Here is a 20,752-nt window from a genome sequence, read left to right on the forward strand (position 1 = left end):
CAAGTCCAGTCTGTTCTACAGACTGAGTACCAGGCTAACCAGGGCTACACAGTGAGACCCTGTCTCAAAACAAACAAACTATATATGCATATGTATGTTTATAATCAGTCCATGATCTCAAACCAAAAGGTAAGCAAAAGCATATCCTAACATATGTATGAAACTGCTCTGTCAGCCAAGCACAGTGTTATACACCTGCAATCCCAGCACTCAGGAGGCAGAGTCTGCGCTACAGAGTATTAGGACAGCCTGGGCTATGAGACCATATTAAAAACAAAACAAAAACAAATTAAATAAATATGTTATCCAGCTATGTCTGATGCTCTTAAAAGATACAATCATTGCAGTATCATAATTTACACTATTGTATCATTTGTATTTCGCTTTCTGATTAAACATTTATATAAAAACATAAGTATATGTACAAATGAAAAGTTTAATAAACTATGGCATTTGTCTGTTTTTCATTATTTCTAATTCTGAACTATTTCGACATACGTACTCTTAAGGGACCCTTTACTTGGTCATCTTGCACCAACTGTGTTGTGTTATCCTGTTTCAACAATACCTGGAAAACAAAACAATATCAGTTACTTTTTGAACAATGCCTCTGTAGTAACACTGCAGATGCCTCCTTAATACCCTGTGGTTTCCTCTGGTGTAACAGTTATTACAATGTCTTGTATTTGTGTTCGTTTTCTTTCTCATTAACTGTGGGCTCCTTGAGGGCTGGAGCCCTCTTTCATTACTACCCCTGTAGTCAGCAAGTGGCAGTGCATATTACGGCCATTGAATAACTGCTTGCCAAATGAACAAACTAGAAATTTATAACCAGTGACACTAGAAAGATGTAAAGCTTTTTCTAGTGTATTGTATCAAGTCATAAAAGGTTCTGATTGTCACAAAATATTTTTAAAACCCTTCACTTTGAATTGCCTACTTAAAAACAGCTCTCATGGTCCTTAAGCCTTATGAGGTTAGGCCTGGTGTGGCATGCCTTTAATCACAGTACATGGGAGGCGGAGAGAGGCAGGCAGATCTCTGTGAGTTTGAGTCCAGCCTGGTCTGCAGAGTGAGTTCTAGGACAGCACAGAGAACTACACACAGAAAAACCCTGTCTCAAAAAACAAACAAAACAAAACAAACAAACTTCTTATGATACTCAGAAACAATTCAGTCACTAATAAGCATTCCTTTCCAACACTCTTGCTCCTCACAGCTCCCAAGCGTACAAGGAAAGGCCACAGCAGAGCAATTCCCTAAGTAACTCAAATTCTAGGTAGCAGTGTACTATGAGCCTCCCTAAAACAATCACTGAATTATTTTAGATGAACTGAGAGTCACAATGATTTTGTAAAGGTTAAAACTGTCAAAGATTCTCAAATATTCAGTGTCCAATTTTATGGTTTACACAGTTAAAAGGCTATAGGAAATGAAGAAGAAATAAAGATCAATTGGCACCCAACTATCAAGTATCACTAGTGGATCTATAGCTGGGTCTGTTGCCTGCATGAGGCAGACACGTTCCCAACCCTAAGACTGGGCAGAAACTACCGCAGATGGTTCCACTTAGAAGCTTTGAGATACAGCCCTGAGAACCTGCATCGTGAACGAGTTCCTAGGAGGGTTAATGCTCCTGCTCTAGGAGCCACAATTGGAGAATCAATGTTCTAGCTCGTTCATTTGTTCATCCATTCATTCACTTACACACTCAACGAACTAAGTGATCACAGATACGAAGTACTACTGTAAGAATCAGGAGCAGAAACTCTTAAGATGTCTTCTGCTTCTTATGGTATTTAACTCTGATAAGAAAGCAGAGATGTAACTGAATAAGGCATAGAACAAACTGTAATACATGATACAGTAATAGTAATAATAATGTTATGACAGTTACAACAGAATATGGAAGCCTACAGAAAATATCTGGGGGCTGGAGAGATGGCTCAGAGGTTAAGAACTCCAGCTGCTCTTCCAGAGGTCCTGAGTTCAATTCCTAGCAACCACATGGTGGCTCACAACCATGTAATGAGATTTGGTGCCCTCCTCTGGCATGCAAGCAGAACACTTTATACATAATAAATAAATAAATCTTTAAGAAATAAAAGAAAATAGTTGGAGTGCTAGCAAGGACTTTCTTAAACTATATTTTATGGCTCTAGAATGCTCAAAATATTTCTACACACAGATATTCTTGGATTCCCATTAGAAGGGCATTGAGAACAACAGACTGGGGCTATTGCTCAGGTGGTAAAAGGAGCCTGGCATGAGTGAGGCTGTGAGTTCTATTCTCGGCACCATAAAAACCAGGTGTGGGGCCTTATGCCTCCAATTCTTGAGGGTGGAAGCAAGAGGATCAAGTTCAAAGTCATTCCCAGGTACTTAGGGAGTTTGAGGTCATTCTGGGCTACCTAAGACCCCATCTCAAAAAAGTAAAAAATATAGATTGGAAAATTTTCTACAGAAAAACAAAATATGTTAGCAGATTTCTGAAAAATTGCAGGTATTTATTCACCTGTCTTTTGTATATTTCCTTCTATATTTCCAAATTCTATACAGGAATACATTAACTTTTGTGGTCTGGTCTTAAAAATCAACCTTTTGGTCAGGCATAGTGGCTCATCATGGCTCATTAGTATTCAGGATGCAAAGGCAAGATGATCACCAGAATTTGTCTAAAAAAGGCACAGACAGAGTGACGGAGAGACAGACTGACAGACAGACACACACACACCCTCAACTCCTGGAATTATTTTGATCATTATCTTGAAAACATAATTTTACTATACTGTTCTTCCTAATCACTGATTTAAGAAAAGGGAGAGACCAATGCATAAGAGCATTACCACGAACAGGAACAATTCAGACAACAAAGGCATCCCACCTTGTGTTTTGATATTTCGGAATCAATTCAGTTTTCAATTCTTAATACACTTTGTAAGTTCAGTATATAATGGCGCTTGCTCGCAGCACTGATTCAACAGAAAGACTGATAAACTGCAATCTCTTCAATGTCCTTAAAGAAACTCCTGCATGACAGGAGTGACTCTCGACAGGAGTCCAGCCTTCTGTCACTCACAGCACACCAAATAAACCTGTCTATTTTCTAGGGACAACAACAATGAAAGTCTTGGCTGTCTCAAGAGTCTGCAGGGTTTTACCTTGACTTTCACCAGCCTTTTCACAGTCTTGATCTTCGCCTCACAGAAGGCTCCTCGGTACTTAGCACTGACATCAGTTCCCACTGTCAGGTAGGCAGGCTCATCTGCCGCCTGAGGAAAGAATGGAAATCCTGATGTCACTACTGTTCTCCCCATCCCAGCCGCCAACAGCATCAAAGGGTCTACATTTAAAGTCACTGGAACATTAAAATTACTTGCTTATTAATAACAGCGGTAATTCAGGGAATATTCCGAAAGCAGACACCTTATTAACACTATTTCATTTTATATATTCATTTCCACATGCTGTAAAATGTTTAAAGTTGCACTTGAAAACTGCCGGTAGGAAAAAAAACGATTTTTTTTCAGATATTTTGCAAAATGTTACAATTTAATATATACATATATAGGAAACAGAAAGATAAGAAAACAGAAGGAATGTATTTATATTAAAAGTCTCATTTTTTTTAATTTGGGGCCTCAAGGTAATTCTGTTTTAAAAGAAATATTGCTATAAAATTAATATTAACAAACATAATTAAACATTCATTGAGACAACTTCATGAAGGTGACATCTTCTGCTTGCTTGCTTTGGGCTTTTGAGACAAGGTGCAGGCTGTCTCTAACTCCTAAATCTGGGGACAAGCCAGGGCCACCAAGCCTGGCTAAGGCAGTATCTTTTGATACAGTGTATCTCTAAAGACAAGAGAGCAAGCAAACTCTTCCAGAAAATGCACTGGGTGGAGGTTGTCAATCTGAAAGGCTTTAAGTCTGAATTCAACTAATGAATGAATTTATAAACTGATAGCTAAAGACCGTAACCATACCCAGTTTACAATATTAATCTTCTCAATATACTTAAAAAGGAGATTTTAGTAAGAAACGCCCACTTACAAAAAACTGGTCATGATCAGAATTATACATTGAAACATGTGAGAAACTTCTATTTACAATTCCTTGACAGTAACAGATGATTGCTGTCTTGGGCTGTCATTTTACTGATTTCAAAAGCTGTATGTATTTATACAATTCAATTCAAGTTGTAAGTGCAAAAAAATTAACGTAGACTTTAGCCAAATATTTTTAAGTCGGAAACAATTTTTCATTTTCTCAAGCAATAATAAAGGAAGTTCTGTCGCTCCAAAACAAGAGCATGAGAGAAAGTTTGAGAATTTCACAAAGTAAGATATTTTAACAATCAGGTATGTTGTGTATGCCTATTATTCCAGCCCTTGAAGAGAGGAAGGAGGCTCCCGAGTTCCATGCCAGTCAGGGCTACAGGACAGTCTCCAATAACCGAAACAAAAACAACTACATATTTCCTATATGTAACATACATATGCACACAGAACAGTAAGAACAATATAGATCAAGTACTTTGAGACATCAGTCCACTTAAAAAGAATACAAGCTGAAGAGGAATACTTTTTGGCAAGTTAAGTATCTGACCAGAAACAGCCAAGGGCCACAGAATCCTAATGTTAGGAAAGCTTCCTTTCCCTTCAAACAAGCAGACAGCGACGTTTGTAAGACTAGGAAGCTTCAAAAAATTATCCATGGAATGCATGTTTTACGATGTATACTATGAGGACTGAACTAATCAGGTTCAACACTGCCTTCACCTCAGTTTACTTCATCTGAAGAAGAGATATCCAGAACTATCTCCCTTACTCAAAATACACATCATTTCTTTTAGAAAATGGCACTGGCTGTGGAAAGGGGGAAGTTTTTTTTTTTTTTTTTTTTAAAGAAAGCAAGAGCAAAACAAAAAGACTCCAAGAAACCAGAGCAGGACAAAAGCTTTACTTCTAGAAAGGTGCTGCCAACACAGGAAGTGTTTGAGAATCGAAAAGGCTGCACCAACCTTTTCCAAAGTGCTAACTGCTAAAGGGAGGGCTAAACAGCCTGCATACACACACACCACCCATTCACACGTCATTTTCCTGAAACTGCTGCTTAGTAGAGAAATCAATTTCGAGTTCACAAAAAGCTGCCATTCCACAGCAGCCGCCTCGCGACTGGCATCGTCCAGGGCACACGGCTGCGAAGAGTTGGCTCCACTTACCTTCATCTTGACTGGTGACCTGTGGGGTTCCAGCTTCCACGAGTTCTCTTCCCAGTCCCTAGAGCCCAGGCAGGCAAAAGAGAGGCAGAGGATAAGTCCGAGGCGGGGTGCGACGGGGAAAGAAAGTAAACAAATGCCGGCGGGGAGGGGCTGAGCACCGCTGCCCGGGGGCAGACCCCCGTCGGGCGGCCACTGCGCAGCGGGCAGGGAGCAGAGCCCCACGCGCGCCAAAGGGCAGCGTGTCCCGCCCCTGCGCCGCCGGACAGCCCACCGCACCCCCGCCTCGCGGGCCACTCGGAACCCCGCTCCCCGGCCTCGCGAGTCCGCGCCCCGCCGGGCCCCGACTCTAGCGCGCGCCCCGCCTCCGCTGCTCGGCCCCCTTGGCCCGCCCCGGCCCGGCCCGCGGCGGCGGCAACGGAGTGTCACGGCGCCATTGCTCTCCAGCCTCCGCTCTGCACCATGTCAGGAAGGAGAAGCGCTCCTTCACCCGGGGGGCAGAGGCGGCGGCCTGCGTGCGGCAGCCGGCGCGGGGGGACCCGGCGGGGGAGGCGCGGGGCGGGGAGGTGGCCGGACAGGGTGTGGGAGGGGAGCGAGCCGCACCGCCGCAGCGGCCGCCTCCTCCCGCGCCCGCCTCAACTTTTTTGTACAGTCCGGGAGAAGCGCGGGCCCCGAGCCCCCGCGGTCCTGCCGCGGTTCCCCGCCGAGGACACGCAGCGGAGTTGGGGAGCCGGTTCCCCCCGGCAGCCCGCTCCTCCTGGAGCAAACTTAGCGGCGCGGCCAGCCCCACAGCCATTTTCCCGGGGAGGCGAGCGAGGCGGCGGTGTCCGCAGTTGCTGCCTCGGCTCCCGAACCCGATCGCTGCCCGGTACTCCGGGCACGGCCCGCCCTGCATCCCCCTCCCCGCCTGCGGAGCTCCCAACTGCACCGGGACCCCATCACAGCAGCAGCTGCTCCCGCCGCTTCGCCCATTCAGCGGCCCCCGCTGCCCCGTTGCCCACACACCTACTGCGAGTGCAGCGCGCTGTCAGCTCTCCAGTCCGCCGCCCTACCGACCGCCGTGGGCCCCCGTCCGGGAAGCGCCGCTCCCGGCCGCAGCGGCAGTTCCTGCGCCGGGTTCCCCACTCGCCCCGATTTACTGCCACAATCCACCAAATAACAAGCTGTTGAGCAGACTCGCTTCTACACGAACTCCTATTGGCTGCTCATGACGCCGAAGAGCTTCGGATTGGAGCTCGCTGTCTGCCTTTCTCATTGGATATGGCTGTGAAACTTCCATGATTGGTGCGGAAAACAGCAGGTAGGACATCGTCCACTTCTGATTGGCTGGGTCCGGACGCTCACGTTATTGGAGGAGAGGGGATTGAGTAAGAGAGCCCGGAAAAGTGATTGGAAGAGCCGACTCCGGATGTGCTTGACTGAGCACTGATTGGAGAACAGAGGGGTCAGGAAGAGCAGTTCCGCACGAGGATTGGGCGGTGGCGTGTCCCATGGAAACGGAATCCAGAACTGCAGCCAGGGTTTTGCTCGGGGGCGGAGCCGGGTCTTCCCTAGGCGCCTGCGCTTAGCCGGTTTCCCGGCGCCATTTTGTCCCGGCAGCAGCGGCCGCAGGTCTATCCCATTTTCTGTGTCTGGAGGCGAGGAAGCGGACTCTGTCCGGTAGGTTTGTGTCTCTACGGCACCGGCTCACCATTCTCTCCAGAACAACGCCTAGCGAAGGGTAATGGAGCCGCGAAGCCCTCCGAAAGGTCTGTAGAAGGTTCCAGGGTGTCCGGTGGCCTCGGGGGTGGCGCAGCTCCGGGAGCACCGGAAATGAGGGCAGCCTTGGGAGAGTCTGTCCGGCGGTGCAGCAGGGATGGGGGGGTGGAGGAAGGGGGCGAGGCCGGGGGAACACGTGTGGCTTTCTGAGCCGATCCTTTGCGCCCCGTTTCTCCGGGTGGCGAAGTTGACCGACATCGTCCCCCGGAACAAGCTTTTCCTCCCTTTGAAATGCGTTTGGAAACTGACATGCGGTCTTTAGTCACCAGGGACCCAAGGGCAGCCTCCCTGTTTGAGACGGAGGAGGTGTGGTTTCTAGAAACGTCCTGCGTAGGGGGTAAAGGTATTTCCTCTAACTCTGAAACTATGAGGAAACGTGGAAGTTCTGGCTTTCGGAATGCTGAGGAATGTACCTTCCAGGACAGACGCTGCTGCTGTGACACGCGCCTCTTGTCACTACATGAGCCCTACGCTATGGGTTTTGGGGTTTTGTTTGTTTGTTTGTTTGTTTTTGAGTAAGAGTGGTTCTGGAAGGACCGAAATTTTCTTAGATGAAAGGATTCTCCTGACCCGACAGACGTGGACTTATTCGTCAGCACCTTGTCTGGATAAATGAGAAAAAAATTTAACTGTTGGGATTACTAGTAATAGCTTGTACACTAAAATGTTAATCACACTAAGTTTGACCAATAAAGAACATCTTAAGTAAAGCCAGACCAACTTTTTATTGATGACCCATTTTTCTCAAATTTATTAAGGCTGTCAAGTGTATTTTGGTCGTTTTCCTAAGAGCTCTAGTCGTGACTGTTTTAAGTCTTACTGCTTGTTTTTGGTGATGTTCAAAACTAGAGCGAGTAACCATTCACTGAGGATTTCTGTTCTTCTAGAGTTATGCTGAAGACAACAGACCTCCGTGACACCCAGAGTACCACAGGGGAGTGAGTATTGATGTATATTGAATTTTTGTGAATTGGGAAAGTGGGTGTGCTGAGAAGGTTTTCTGTAGACTACCACAAAAATCTAGAATAAGAGTGGTTGTCGGAAGGTTTTGTTAGTTCAGGCTTTCAAACGAGTTGGTTTAATATAGCTTCCTGATGTTAGACCAGAATGAAATCCAGAGATAAAGCCATCCTAGGTATTTAGGTTCATCTTTTCCTGGTGTCTTTCTGAACTTTGGTTTTTTTGAGACAGGATTTTGGTAGTCCAAACTGGTCTGGATCTTGCTGTGGCCTTGAAGTAGCCAAGTAGCCAAGAATGACCTTGACCTGATCTCCCTGCCTCAGCCTGACCATGTCACTGTGCCCAGCTGTTATAAACAGACTTCATTATAAACATTCAGGGTTTTAAGTCAGAATCTGAATATTCTCTTGAAAAGTCTTTCGAGAAAGGTCCTATTAGTGAGTGTTTAGGAGTGAAGGTTTTTGGTTTTCTGTTGTGGTTATTCTGTTTTGTACTTTTGATCCTCCCTGGTGGTAATCACCCACAGATAATTCCGCTATTCAGTTTTAGAGATACATGATTTACTCTATTGTACATTTGAAAATTAATGCTAAAGTAAAAATCTCTTGTAGTTTCTCCACCAAATTATTAAAGTTTATTCTCTATTCATAGGATTCGGAATGATTTTTAAAATGATTTTATTTTTAAATATACAGTTGTGTTCATATTGTTACTTACTTTTTATTAAGAAAAAAATTAGGAACCTCAGAAGTAGTTTGCCTATAAAGCACATTCCATGGATATCTGGGATAGATGAATCATGCCTTAAAGTTTTGGTTGTGCTGGGACTGGATGCAGGCCCATGGACAGGCAGTATGACAGGCAGGTGACTTCCAGTGAGATGTCGTCAGCTGATGCACCTTAATTTGTGAGAGCTTCCCTGTTTCTTTTTCTGTAGTAGCTGTGTCAAGCCTTGAGTTTTACATAATGTTAATGCCTAAAAACTAATATCAATGGCTAAAATTTTGAGGCTTCTTGGTTTTCTTTGACAACCCTGGCTCTTCTTTGGAATAGATTTTCAGAAGTGAGAATGCAAAAAAATCTCTTCAGTCTTCTATTTATTCCTCCCTACTTAGGCCAGGTTTCCCTCTGTTCCCTGAGCTGGCCCAGTACTCCTAAACCCAGAAGTCTTTCCCACCTCAGCTTCCCTACTAGCTAGCTCTGCAATTGTTATCCCTACAAATGTCATAATCTTCATGCTGTACAAACAGTAAACTGGAAATTATTTCTTGGACCATAAGAATAATCTCTAAAAGTTTCTAATTTTTCATTTTAGAGTACATGAGATGTTACTACATTCAAACATTTTGCTACCCAGAAACTGACAGGGTATACAAAAACTAGTTACTACCTTAGAGGCTTCCTTAATGTTTCCGCACAAAGAGTAGGTTCCCCTCAGGGCTCTGGTAGCCTTATAGGACCATTAACATACTTCTCACCCACTTTCTTGACACTCGTTAGCTGTTTGCTAGGGGTAACAGCTGTATTAATCACTCTTGATTATTTTGCACCTAGTACATGTGTATAAACATGAACTATATGTATATTTGTATAAAAATATATGGAACAATAAGATACTGTATCTAACAGTAATTCTGAAAATGTTTTCACATCTTCTCTTGATCATCAAATTTTCAATCTTACAATTTAACTGTTTTTTTGATTGTTAATACTATATGGATTGGGGGCTGGGAAGATGGCCTAGTGGGTGAGTCATACAGGACAAGCATGAGAACCTTGGTTCAGATCCCCAGTGTGCATATACAGAGCTGTGTGTTGAGCATGCCTGTAACTCCATTGCTCAGTGACTAGGCAAGATGATCCCTGAGGCCTTGATGGCCTGCCAGTGTAGCCAGTCAATGTGCTTAAAGTTCTAGTCAGAAAGCCTGTCTCACACACAGTAAACAGTGATACAAAAGACCCCTGACATCATTCTTTGGACCTCGGTGCCTCGTGTTCTTGGAGTCATACACTTCACACACAGTATGAAGATAGAGAAAACCCAGTTAAGAATATATCAGCTGGGCCTGGTAATGAAACCCTTTAGTTCCAGCACTTTGGAGACTAGGGCCATGAGGCCATTCTAGGCTACCTAATGAGATCTTGTCTCAGAAACAAACAAAAAAAGAATGTATCAACATGCTTGCCCCAGACCTTACTGGATCATTGTGTCATGTGTAAATGAAAGAAATAACTCTGGATAAACTGATTTGAAAGACGTTTAGAGATTCCAGTGAGAATGTAATTAGCTGCCCTGTGTGGTATTCTTACTGAAATAATAGGTTAGGACGCTTTTACGCTTTTTAAGAATTTATTTCAGGGAATGGTGTGCATGTGCCATCATATTTGGGTGGTCAGAGGATAGCTTTGGGAGAGTCGGTTCTCTCCATCTCCATCCTTGTAGGCACCAAGGCTGAATCTCAGTCATCAGGCTTAGCAGCCCCTTCCTGCAAAATCATCTCCTTGGCCCTGGATATTTAGTTATTGTTTGCCCACTCACGTCGTTACAATTGCTGGGGGGTTTTTTGGTTTTTTTTGTTTTGTTTTTGGTTTTGTTAATTGTGATAGGGTTTCACTTTTTCCTGAGGCCAGTCTCAAAATTCTAGGGCTCAGAGGACCTCCTGCCATGGCATCCAAAGTAGTGGGAGCTATTCCTGTACATACCCCATGATTCCTTGCTTCCACTTTCAATTAATATTTTTATCACAGGACACTGAACATTGTGTGTTTTGCTTGATTTTTTTACTCTTCATTTAAAAAAGCATGATGTAGAAAGTTTGTATTGGTGAAGAGAGTTCATAGGCAAAATAATTTTTAAAGTAACAGTGTATGTTCTGGGTCGAAGGTGAAACATGCTCAAAATGCGCTTTGTCTTTCAGAATTGCCCTGACTTTTGTGGGGAAAACCCAGGTGCTTCGGCTCCAGGAGACCTAGGATTTGTTACCTGTACTGAAAAGCTCTGGTTCTGGTTTGTAATTTTACTTCATCCTTAAGTGAGTGAGGTTGGCCATGTTATATGTGTATGCGTGTGCTTACTTGTGTAACTTTTTGGAAGACAGTTTATTTGTAGAAAATCGTATATGTTGAGAAGTAGATTTGATTCAACTGGGTTGAATATAGCTGCTTCCCAAAAGATTGAGTTTTGTAGGGGATTACATAATTTTAATCAGACTTTTATTTTGGGCACCAGGGATGTCAGTGTTAATTGTAAGAGTGCTTTACCTGGCATACACAAGGCTCTAGGCTCAAAAGCCAGAACAGGTGCTAATGTTGGTAATTTTAAAGCATTCTTTCTAGAATCTACACAGATGATCTTTTGCCCTGTTGGACTTTGCTGTTGGTTTTATGACCACATGTATGAGAGTTTTCACTCACAAGTAATTCGAACTAGAATAACAGCATATTACAGGGTAGGGATTAAAGCAGATCTGGGTTACTTAATGACATTTGTCCAAAGAGTTCTCCTTAGGAAGCTTAGTGTGAATAAAATAAATAACATAATTAAACAAGGAGAGTTAATCTGAATACTTCAAAAGATTTAAACAATTAGAGTTTTTTCTTTTTTTGTTTTCCGAGACATTATTTGTCTGTGTAGCCCTGGATGTCCTGGAACTGCCGCAGCCTTCTGAGTGCTGGGATGAAAGGCGTGCACCATCATGCCCAGCTGGTTATTTTTAAGGATTTAAATAATGGCTCCTGGTGAAAGAAAGATCAGTGCATGTTCAGTATACAGTGTACAGTCAGCTCTAGAGACGTTGAAGAAACATTCCTTTAAGTAAGCAGGACCTAGGGCTTAAATGGAAGATTGTGAGCAAGAGTGATTGAAAAAAAGCTGTTTCGGGTGGTGGTAGACCGGTTGGGAAAGGATGCCTGGCAAAAGACGAGGTCAGGAAAGTTAGGAGGCCTGTGTTGTCAGCGTTGCAAGACTTAGCTGCACACCACAATCCTATGGAGCATTTGCCCTCTACGGTCAAGGGTTTTTCCTCTCCCATTCAGTAAGTTTCCTTGGCTTTGCTGACAAGTATATGGGCACCCTACCAGTGACTGTACACTCCTGAAGAAAATGTTTCTCCCTCTATTAGGTGTTAACTCTTTATAAATACTCAGGGAGGAACTAGACCCCACGAGACCCTCTCCCTTAACAGGATGTTGACAGACCCAATCCTGTTCAGATATTGAGTACAGATAATCTTAGCTTTCATGAGTTAAGGGTACAGCACCAGGTCAGTGTTCCATTATCTCTTGGCTTCCTCTGGGGCTTACATTCTTTCTGCCTCTTCTGTGATGTGCCCTGAGCCTTGAAGTGGTTATGTGGATGTGCTGTTAGAGCTGAGCACTCGACAGTCACTTATTCTCAGCACATGCTAACTAGCCTTCCTGTAGAGCTTAGAGGAAGCACAAGGAGACCACCATGTGGTCTCTGCCAAAATACCTGTTTGTGACCTTGTACGTTAGCCCTTGCTTCCTCTACATTGTAGCTCTTTCAGAGTTTCCTATGGTTTTAAAATAGCCAATGAAATTATATTTTGCCACATATAGGAGGTAAAGAAACAAATATCATGCAAAAGGCTGTAAACAGTTCAGTCTAATCTGTGCAACCACAAATAAAAACTGTTTAACTGAAGATGCCTTCGTGTCCCGTCTCTTTGTTCAGAATTCCACATTTCTTGGTGGTTCTGCCTGGGATTTGGTGATGGTTATTTTTTGGTGATGGTGTGAGTCATGGTGCCCATCCTGTTGTGCCAGGGCAGAGACCCCTGATGTACATCAGAACCTGGTAAGTCCCAGGAACCAGAAGAGGGGCCTGACCACTTCCTAGAACCCCAGGACTTGCCCAAGTAGTTTATACAGGTTGGACTTCTACAGTGTCATGGTGGGCTGGAAATGTGTGAGTATGTTTGGATGAGTCGGACAAGGAACTTGGCCACAGAGGCCAAAGCAGTAGCTCCAGTTCCCTGCGGTCTCTGGTCTAGGATGGCCTTATACTGGTGTCCCGATGCTGAGATATCTAGCTCTGATCCTCTAAGACTAAGGAACTTAAAACATCCCCAAGAGGGTGTGGCTAGTAATGGATAGAGCAAAAGTTCATCCTCTTTCCTTCTCTGTCCTCATGTGTTCAGAGGTGTTATAGGGATTTGGTACCCATTCCCTGTTGGCTAGATGTATGCAATTCTTTACTATTTAGTGGTTGCAGGCCTGATTAGAGGAAAATTATAAAAAGCATACTAGCAAAGATAAAATGTAGACCAGAACCTGAGAAGCCTGTTCTGAAGAATTATGTCCCTTGTTGTCAGAGGCCATATATTCCCGAGGCTACTAGGGTCTTTCACTGGAAACCATCCCAGAGCTGCCTCTTTAACTTCATGCATTCGGGTGTAAAAGCACAGGGGTCCAACCAATACTACTATTCTGCAAAGATCTTCAAGGTTCTTAGCCACTGCTGTGTGGAAAATCTCAACCAGGACCCTTTAAAGAGATCTAGTAAACCCTTACTAAATAAAGTGCCTGGCTTGGAGTAGACACGGTGTAGCCTTTCATTTTGTATGTGCATGAACACCTCGTGCCACAGTAGGCTTCTTGACGTAGATGTTCGGGTTCCAACAACTAGACTGTTTTTTAGGGCTGGCCCTTCAAGCAGTCATAGCAGTTATACTGCTTGCTAGTGGCAGAGACTGATAAACTTGCCCATGTCCCAGGATTTAAACATCTGGATGCCTCAGGAAGAAATGACTTTGATGGATCTAAGGGTCAGTATTGACAGGATCATCAGACGCCAGTGAAGGTTTTCATTTGTTACAAACCTTTAACCCCTCAAGTCCACTGCTGTTGGCCCAGATCAACCAGAGCACGACTTGAATGAGACGTTTTTCCAACTAGCCAGTCTTAATAGACCAACCACATTTTTTGGGGGGGGGGGTAAGTTTTACTTACTTGCTTTATGTATTTGAGTGCTCTATGACTTTATGTCAGAAGAGGGCATGAGACCCACTAGAGATGGTTGTGATCCACCATGTGGTTGCTGAGAATTGAACTCAGAACCTCTGGAAGAACAGGGCTCTGAGCCATCTCTCCAGCCCAATCGATCTCATAAAGAGACCATTGTAGACTATTTTCATTAATGGCAGTAACTCTGTCAAGGAAGGTGAACCCTTTGCTGGTTATTCTATAGTAACACTTAATTCTGCCACTGTCACAAAACCTGTGCAAGGGGACTTGAGCATAGAGAGCTGGCTGCTGGGATAAGCATCCACGTACAGACTCTTCACCTTCTAGCTCTGTACACAGGGCCTTATATAATGAAAGGGGCCTGGTAGTTCTGGAGGAAAGAGACAGTGTGCCAGGGAAATCATGGAACTTTCAGAGACTATACCAACCCTGAAAAGATTAGCCATTCTGCATGATTAGGAATACCAGAGGGTACTTCAGTGTCCCAGGAAATCATAAAGTGGTCCAAGAGGCAAAGCTGGGAGCTGCCCAAGGAATAAAAGTCAATAGCTCAGAGTCCTGTGTTGTTTCCTCTTGGGAACAGTTGAGGGACGGTAGGATGGCAAGCTCCTGTGGGAGAAGAGTTATATAGTGCTTCACTCGTCTGTGGAGGCCTCGTGTCTGTCCACCTAGTCATCCTTCTGTCCTTTGCTATAGAGGTGAACAATAAGGAGTACAGGCATATGAGGACTGGAAAACACGAATCACAAGCTTCCCAGGTCAGGAATTGGAAGGCTGATTCATGAGCCCCAGAACACATCATTCAGTATTATGGTCCAGCCACAAAGATGGATGGACAGGGCTTGGGACTACAGTACTCCCATTACATGTTAAATTACATCAGGTTACAGGACGTTTTTGAGATTGTAACCAGTGAAACTGCAAAGTTTCTTGATATTCTAGCCAGATAGCAAACAAAAATGCAGTGCCATTTAGTAAAATTGCTTGGCTTTAGGCTATTGCCTCTGAAGGAGCAGTTTATGGAAAATTCAACCTAGGCTACTATTGCTTAAAATTAGTGATGAAGGAAGTCATTGAAAAGATGACTGATAGAATGAGGGAAGATGCTTATACCCACACAAATCCAGGACGACTAGAGCCCAGATAGCTTAAGGGTGGCCTTCAACTTGGGGGGATCCAAGGCCCTAAGTGTCACACTTTCACTGTTAGGGGCTTGAGGGAGCATGTGTTTGAAATCCCGCACTGGGAAAGGAAACAGTGCTGAGGTTTGCTGGCCAGTCATTCTAGTTGAAATAGTAAGCTCCAGGCCAATGGAAAACCTTGTGTTGAAGTGGCTGATGTTCCTAAGGGCAATGCTTTAGTTTCAAACCTCTGACTTACCCCACGTGACTGTGCACACCCCACCTATACGTTTAAAACAACAAAAGAAAACACCTCCAATAAATCACTTGAAAATGAAACCTCTTGAAGGATTATGTCATATTCAAGAACATTTAGGGGTGTTAGAAATTTTTATTAGACTTTCTTGTATTTTAAAAGTTAACTGGCCTGGCTGCACACCTTTAATCCCAGCACTCAGAAGGCAGAAGCAAACCTGGTTCTAAGTTCGAGGTCAGCCTGGTCTACAGAGCGAGTTCCAGGATAGGCTCCAAAGCTAGAGAAACCCTGTCTTGGGGGGAAAAAGTTACCATACCAGCCTGGTCTACAGAATGAGTTCCAGGACAACCATAGATACACAGAAATACACTGACTCAAAAAAATAAATAAAAATAAAAGTTGCTATACTATGTTTAATTAGCTATCAAAGGGGTTTTTGATGGTAGCTGATATTTTGCAGATCTTTGTTACTGTTAGAAGTAAATTCTGAGAAAAATTTAGTGAAGACTTAGGGTTTTTTTGTTGGTGGTGGTTTTTTTTTTGTGGGTTTTTTTTTTGTTGTTGTTTTTTTTGCCAGTAATTGTATAGGCCATGTATGTTGATAAATTACTGAACTGAGAATCTATGCTGGTTAGCTTTTTTTTTTTTTTTTTTTTTTTTTTTTTTTTTTTTTTTTTTTTTTTTTTTTTTTTTTTTTTTTTTTTTTTTTTTTTTTTTTTTTTTTTTTGTCAGCTTGACAAACCTAGAGTCACCTCGAAATGAAAAACCTCAGCTCCAAACCAAAAAGAATTACCTCCATCAGGATGGCCTATGGGCATGTCTGTGGGGAATTTTCTTAATTGCTAATTTCTATAGATGGGCCCAGTCCACTGTAGGCATTTCCATCCCTTGGGCAGTGCTTTTTATAAAGGTAGATAAGTATAACCCAGAGTGAGCCAGCATTCCTCCTGGTTTCCTGTTTGAATTCCTGCCTGCCTTTTAGTGATGGGCTGTGTTGTGTCTTGAAAGTAGAAACTGCATTAACTCCTTCATTTCCTTCCAAGTTCCTTGTTTGATGTTTATCACAGAAAAAAAAAAAAGGCACACTAGGACACCACCTAAGTGCTTTTTTTAAAAAATCTCAATGCCATAATGCTTCTGTGCATGAAACTAGGCCTAGTAATAGGAACTGGATGGGATTTTATCTTATGAGGATATTTGCTTGTTCCCTGGTTGCTATAAAATTGAGAATGCCAGGAATGGAGCAGTAAGTTAAAATATCGGGTTTATAGTCCAGATCTAAAGAGGCAAATTTATAATCTTACCTGAGAAACGCCCAGAATTGGGACCAGTGAGATGGCTCAGCAGGTTAAGGCATTTGATCCCTAGTCTGGCCCACATAGTGCAAAGGGAACAGATTTCTGTTGGTTGTCCTCTCACCTGATACGTTCGCGCGCGCGCACGCACACACACACACAAAGTAAATGTATTGAAATTTAATTCCCGGAATTTTCACAACAATTCCACAAGACAATGTATTGAATATGCACCCTAACACAGAAACCCTGGATTTGAGAAACGTGTTACATGTTCTAATCATAAGCTTGTACTCACTGCCTGTGACCTCAGATACATCACAAAATTAAATTTTACTTAGAGATCATTTCATGGATTTGGTGTTTACAACTATTAATATTTTTCAGATAGGAATTTATAAGCACACTTATGTTCATCTGTCCCTAAAAAATATAAAAACCCTTGAGAATCAGAAATATCAGACTCTGACAGAATAACTTTAGCGCTGAAAAAATTGCTGGTATTACCTAGGAACAAATTTGGGAGGGAGGGGTTGGCAGTGCTAGGGGCTCAGCCTTGGATCTCTTATGCATAGGTAAGTGTGTCTCTGATCCAGAGGTTCTAGTTGTTCTTATTAGCTAGTGTAAGAGATGTCCGGAGAGTAAAACAGGATTACATTGGAAAGCAGAGGCAGGTGGATCTCTGAGTTTGAGGCTAGCCTGGTCTACAGAGTGAGTTTCATGCAGGCCAGTGCTCTATGGAGAGATGCTGCCTAAAAAAAAAAAAAAAAAAAAAAAAAAAAAAAAAAAAAAAAAAAAAAAAAAAGAGAGAGAGAAAAGAAAAAAAAAGAAACCCAAAAAAATTACTTCATGCATGTTGCAAGGAGGGGCAGGCTGTTCGTCCTAGCTTAGCCCCAAAATAACCACACAGGAACGGTAGTAATTAAATCACTGCTTGACCCATTAGCTCTAGTTTCTTATTTGCTAATTCTTACGTCTTAAATTAACCCATTTATATTAATCTGTGTGTCACCATGTGGCAGTGGCTTACCGGGTAAAATTCCCAGTGTCTGTCTCTGGTGGATCCATGGCATATCTCCGACTCTGCTTTCTTCCTCCCAGAATTCAGTTCTGTCTTCTCCGCCTACCTAAGTTCTGCCCTGTCAGGCCAAGGCAGTTTCTTTATTGACCAACACAAGCGACATAGAGGGGACTCCCACATCACATACATTTCAATCAGCTTTTTTTCTTTCTTTTTTATTTTTATTTACTTATTTGTTTGATGCTTACCAGGGATTTTGATGTATTTCTAGGCCCTGAGGTTTTTGTTTGTTACTATTTTCGTTTTTTTTTTTTTTTTTCTGCCTTGGTTTTTCAAGACAGGGTTTCTCTGTGTAGTTCTGGCTGTCCTGGAACTTCCTCTGTAGAACAGGCTAGCCTCTGCCTCCCAAGTGTTGGGATTAAAGGTTTACACAACCACTACCCAGTTTCAAGTGTTATAGCTTAAAAATTGAGATACAAATCAGTTGCACCTAGAAAGGCCTATAATTGTTTATATAGCAGTAGGAAGTAATAGAGTCAGTCTCTTGGTTTTTGGTATGTTTGATATTTTCCTGAATCACCAATGCTAAGAGGCAACTTACAGATTTATATTTAGTTATCTGATGCTTCAGTAATCACCAAGAAAAAAATTTCCTCAAACCAAATGTAGTTCTATTTTATTTATTTTTAGTTTTTCAAGACAGGGTTTCTCTGTGTAGCCCTGGCTGTCCTGAAACTCACTCTGTAGACCAGCTAACCTTGAACTCACAGAGATCTATTTGCCTGCCCCTGCCTCCCAAGTGCTGGGATTAAAGACGCCACCACCACCTGACCTTTTAACTTTTTCAAAAATGTTATTTTTTATGTGACATTATAAGGTGCATCCAGTGTCTTTGCAACCAGATGGCTCTGGTATTGTTTTGGTCAGGGTACAGGGAAGGGGATTTTATGTAATGAAGCTGTCTTCCTGTTTCTTACTTCTGTGTCATGATACTGAAACCAAATTTGCTGGTTTTCTCCCAAGTTTGAAGTTCTGCATTTTATCACAGTCAGAAAGAACTAGGCTGTTCGCAGTAAATATCTCAGCCACAAATTTTGCTTCCCTTTGCCACTGTGTACTTCCTGTTTTGTCAGTTTCCATTTAGGGAAAAGAATGGATTTTAGGGTAAGCTAGTTTGAGCTTCACATTTAAAACTTCTGAAGTTCTCTTGGAAGACATCCACATATCTGGGGGATGGAAGGGGGGTGACGCTTTATTTCTCCAACAAAGTTTATTCAGAAAGCTTCGTTTGGCTTTGTCATGAGACTGCCAGGAAGGAATAGAAACTTTTTGCTGTCAGTTTCCAGTGTATGACTTGCCAGCCCTTTAGGCTTCCCTATAGAAGGTGTTTGAGTTTGGGAATGAATTAGGTTTCCTGGGATCTGTGTTATTTTAGTAATGTCCATAAACTGGTAAGAACTGCATTCTGTCACATTTTCTCCACTTAGAGCAGGTACAAGTCAAAGTTCATAGGTTAGTTAGAATGCAAATGGCTACATTTTAAGTCTGGGCTATCATTTGAATGTGAGTCACTGTCAAGTCATTGTGAAGTTCAATTGCAACTGACAGTGAGTTGCAGACCTGTTATCTGTCACTCCTTAAGCTAAGGTTGCCTACCAAGCAGAGCCTAACTTTTACTGCAAACCAAACTCTAATTTGCTCTCCGGAAACTTGTAACAACGTTCTTCTACAGTAGTGGACCCAAGCTCCTTAAAAAATTTTCTTAGACCAAATTAAACTGGTCTGCTTTAAGTCAGAATGTTTCTCCTTGGCCTATCAATTTTAAAAAGTACTTTTTAAGTCCCTAACCATTAATGAATAATGTAATTTCCTCCTTATTGTTCCCTGGCCTCCTGTCCACCTTCATGTTGAAATGTTCCCTTAACACCCTTGTGGTACCCACTTTGGATGCCTAAGTTGAATCTAAGTTATTTTTTTCTTTATTAGTTATTACAAATTTTTACCTCCTCCCATTTTCCTCCTCCTCCCCCCAAATCTAAATATTTGAACTCTTTTCTTCTAGATACTTCTGCCTTTTTTCTAGTTTATGTATTCTTACGTATGAAATATATTTCTCATAAAATTACATGAAGGTTGTTTCCCCAAATATCCACCATCCTCTACAGTTTTACTGTGTTTCGCTTAATAATAAAAAGCATTATCTGTTAACATTTTCTGTTACCCTCTTCTACCATGATTGATTCTGAGCTCCCTGTAATGCAGACCTGCCATCCTACTCCTAGAGAGCATGAAGCAGGAGTACCGCTAGTTCCTGGAACACAGCAGCAGCAATAAAAAGGCAAATCAAATATTCTATAACAATGACTTAATAAGGACTCTAAATCCTAATAATCTCAATTCTAATACTTCCTTAAGCCTATACTAAAATAATTTCTGTTAAACTCAAACTCAGAGACACAGGTATCAGTGAGTCTCAAATACCGGTGTGTTCAAAAAAGAATTATATCAGGTATTTATTCAAAATAAAGATTGCCAAGGTGAAGATAGATGGTGAACTCAGGTCTGTAGAGAATTCTAAAGTTGGTGGTCTCAGAACCAGTTTGGAAAGCATGCATTTCTCTCATCTCAGTCTTGGTTTTGTGTTCTTGTAAAAATATATATATATATTAGTCATACAGGCAGGGCACATACCTGTATCTAACATGTAGGAGCAGAAGAGGAGGCCATCCTGTCAAGATTACCCCCTCCCCCCCCCCAAAAAAAAGATAATTTAGTCTACTAAGTATCATCTCAGAAGTGTTTACCATTTATTATTGGAATTTGTGCTTATTCTGAATTTCACTCATTGGAAAGATCATCTAACAAGTGTTCCAGAAACTCCTAGATTCCTTTCATGTTTGCTATAATTTATATCCTCCAGTTCTCAAAGCACGAGTCGCTGATTATATACATGCAACTTATATATACACAATAATACATATCTTTGTGATAGTCCTTGGTAGTGGTCATAAAATGCTGTCTGGGTTTTTTACTGAGAAAAGATCTTGAATTTTTTTGTTTTTGTTTTTTGTTTTTGTTTCTGGTTTTTTGGAGACAAGTTTTCTCTGTAGCTTTGGTGCCTGCCCTGGAACTC

At 42.4% G+C, this 20,752-nt stretch overlaps 1 protein-coding gene and 1 long non-coding RNA gene across 3 annotated transcripts in view; one reads left to right on the top strand and one right to left on the bottom strand.

Moving 5' to 3' along the window:
• Arid4a (AT-rich interaction domain 4A) overlaps positions 1-6,477 on the bottom strand; it is a 69,297-nt gene extending 62,820 nt beyond the window's left edge. The window contains exons 1-4 of the mRNA XM_038336063.1: positions 6,229-6,477; positions 5,227-5,284; positions 3,162-3,272; positions 503-568 (exon numbers count right to left, since the gene is read on the bottom strand). Coding sequence (XP_038191991.1) covers positions 503-568; positions 3,162-3,272; positions 5,227-5,232 — 183 coding nt within the window. The 5' untranslated portion in view covers positions 5,233-5,284; positions 6,229-6,477. The remainder of the gene's footprint in view (positions 1-502; positions 569-3,161; positions 3,273-5,226; positions 5,285-6,228) is intronic.
• Positions 6,478-6,792: 315 nt separating this feature from the next.
• LOC121677261 lies at positions 6,793-12,604 on the top strand. Of its 2 annotated transcripts, XR_006020849.1 has the most exons (3): positions 6,793-6,971; positions 7,869-7,919; positions 10,860-12,604. It is a non-coding gene; the product is annotated as an uncharacterized LOC121677261 (long non-coding RNA). The 2 variants fall into 2 exon arrangements; XR_006020848.1 differs by having other exon boundaries at positions 7,869-12,604.
• Positions 12,605-20,752: the final 8,148 nt, after the last annotated feature.

Source organism: Arvicola amphibius, chromosome 7, assembly GCF_903992535.2.
Source record: "Arvicola amphibius chromosome 7, mArvAmp1.2, whole genome shotgun sequence".
NCBI lineage: Eukaryota > Metazoa > Chordata > Mammalia > Rodentia > Cricetidae > Arvicola > Arvicola amphibius.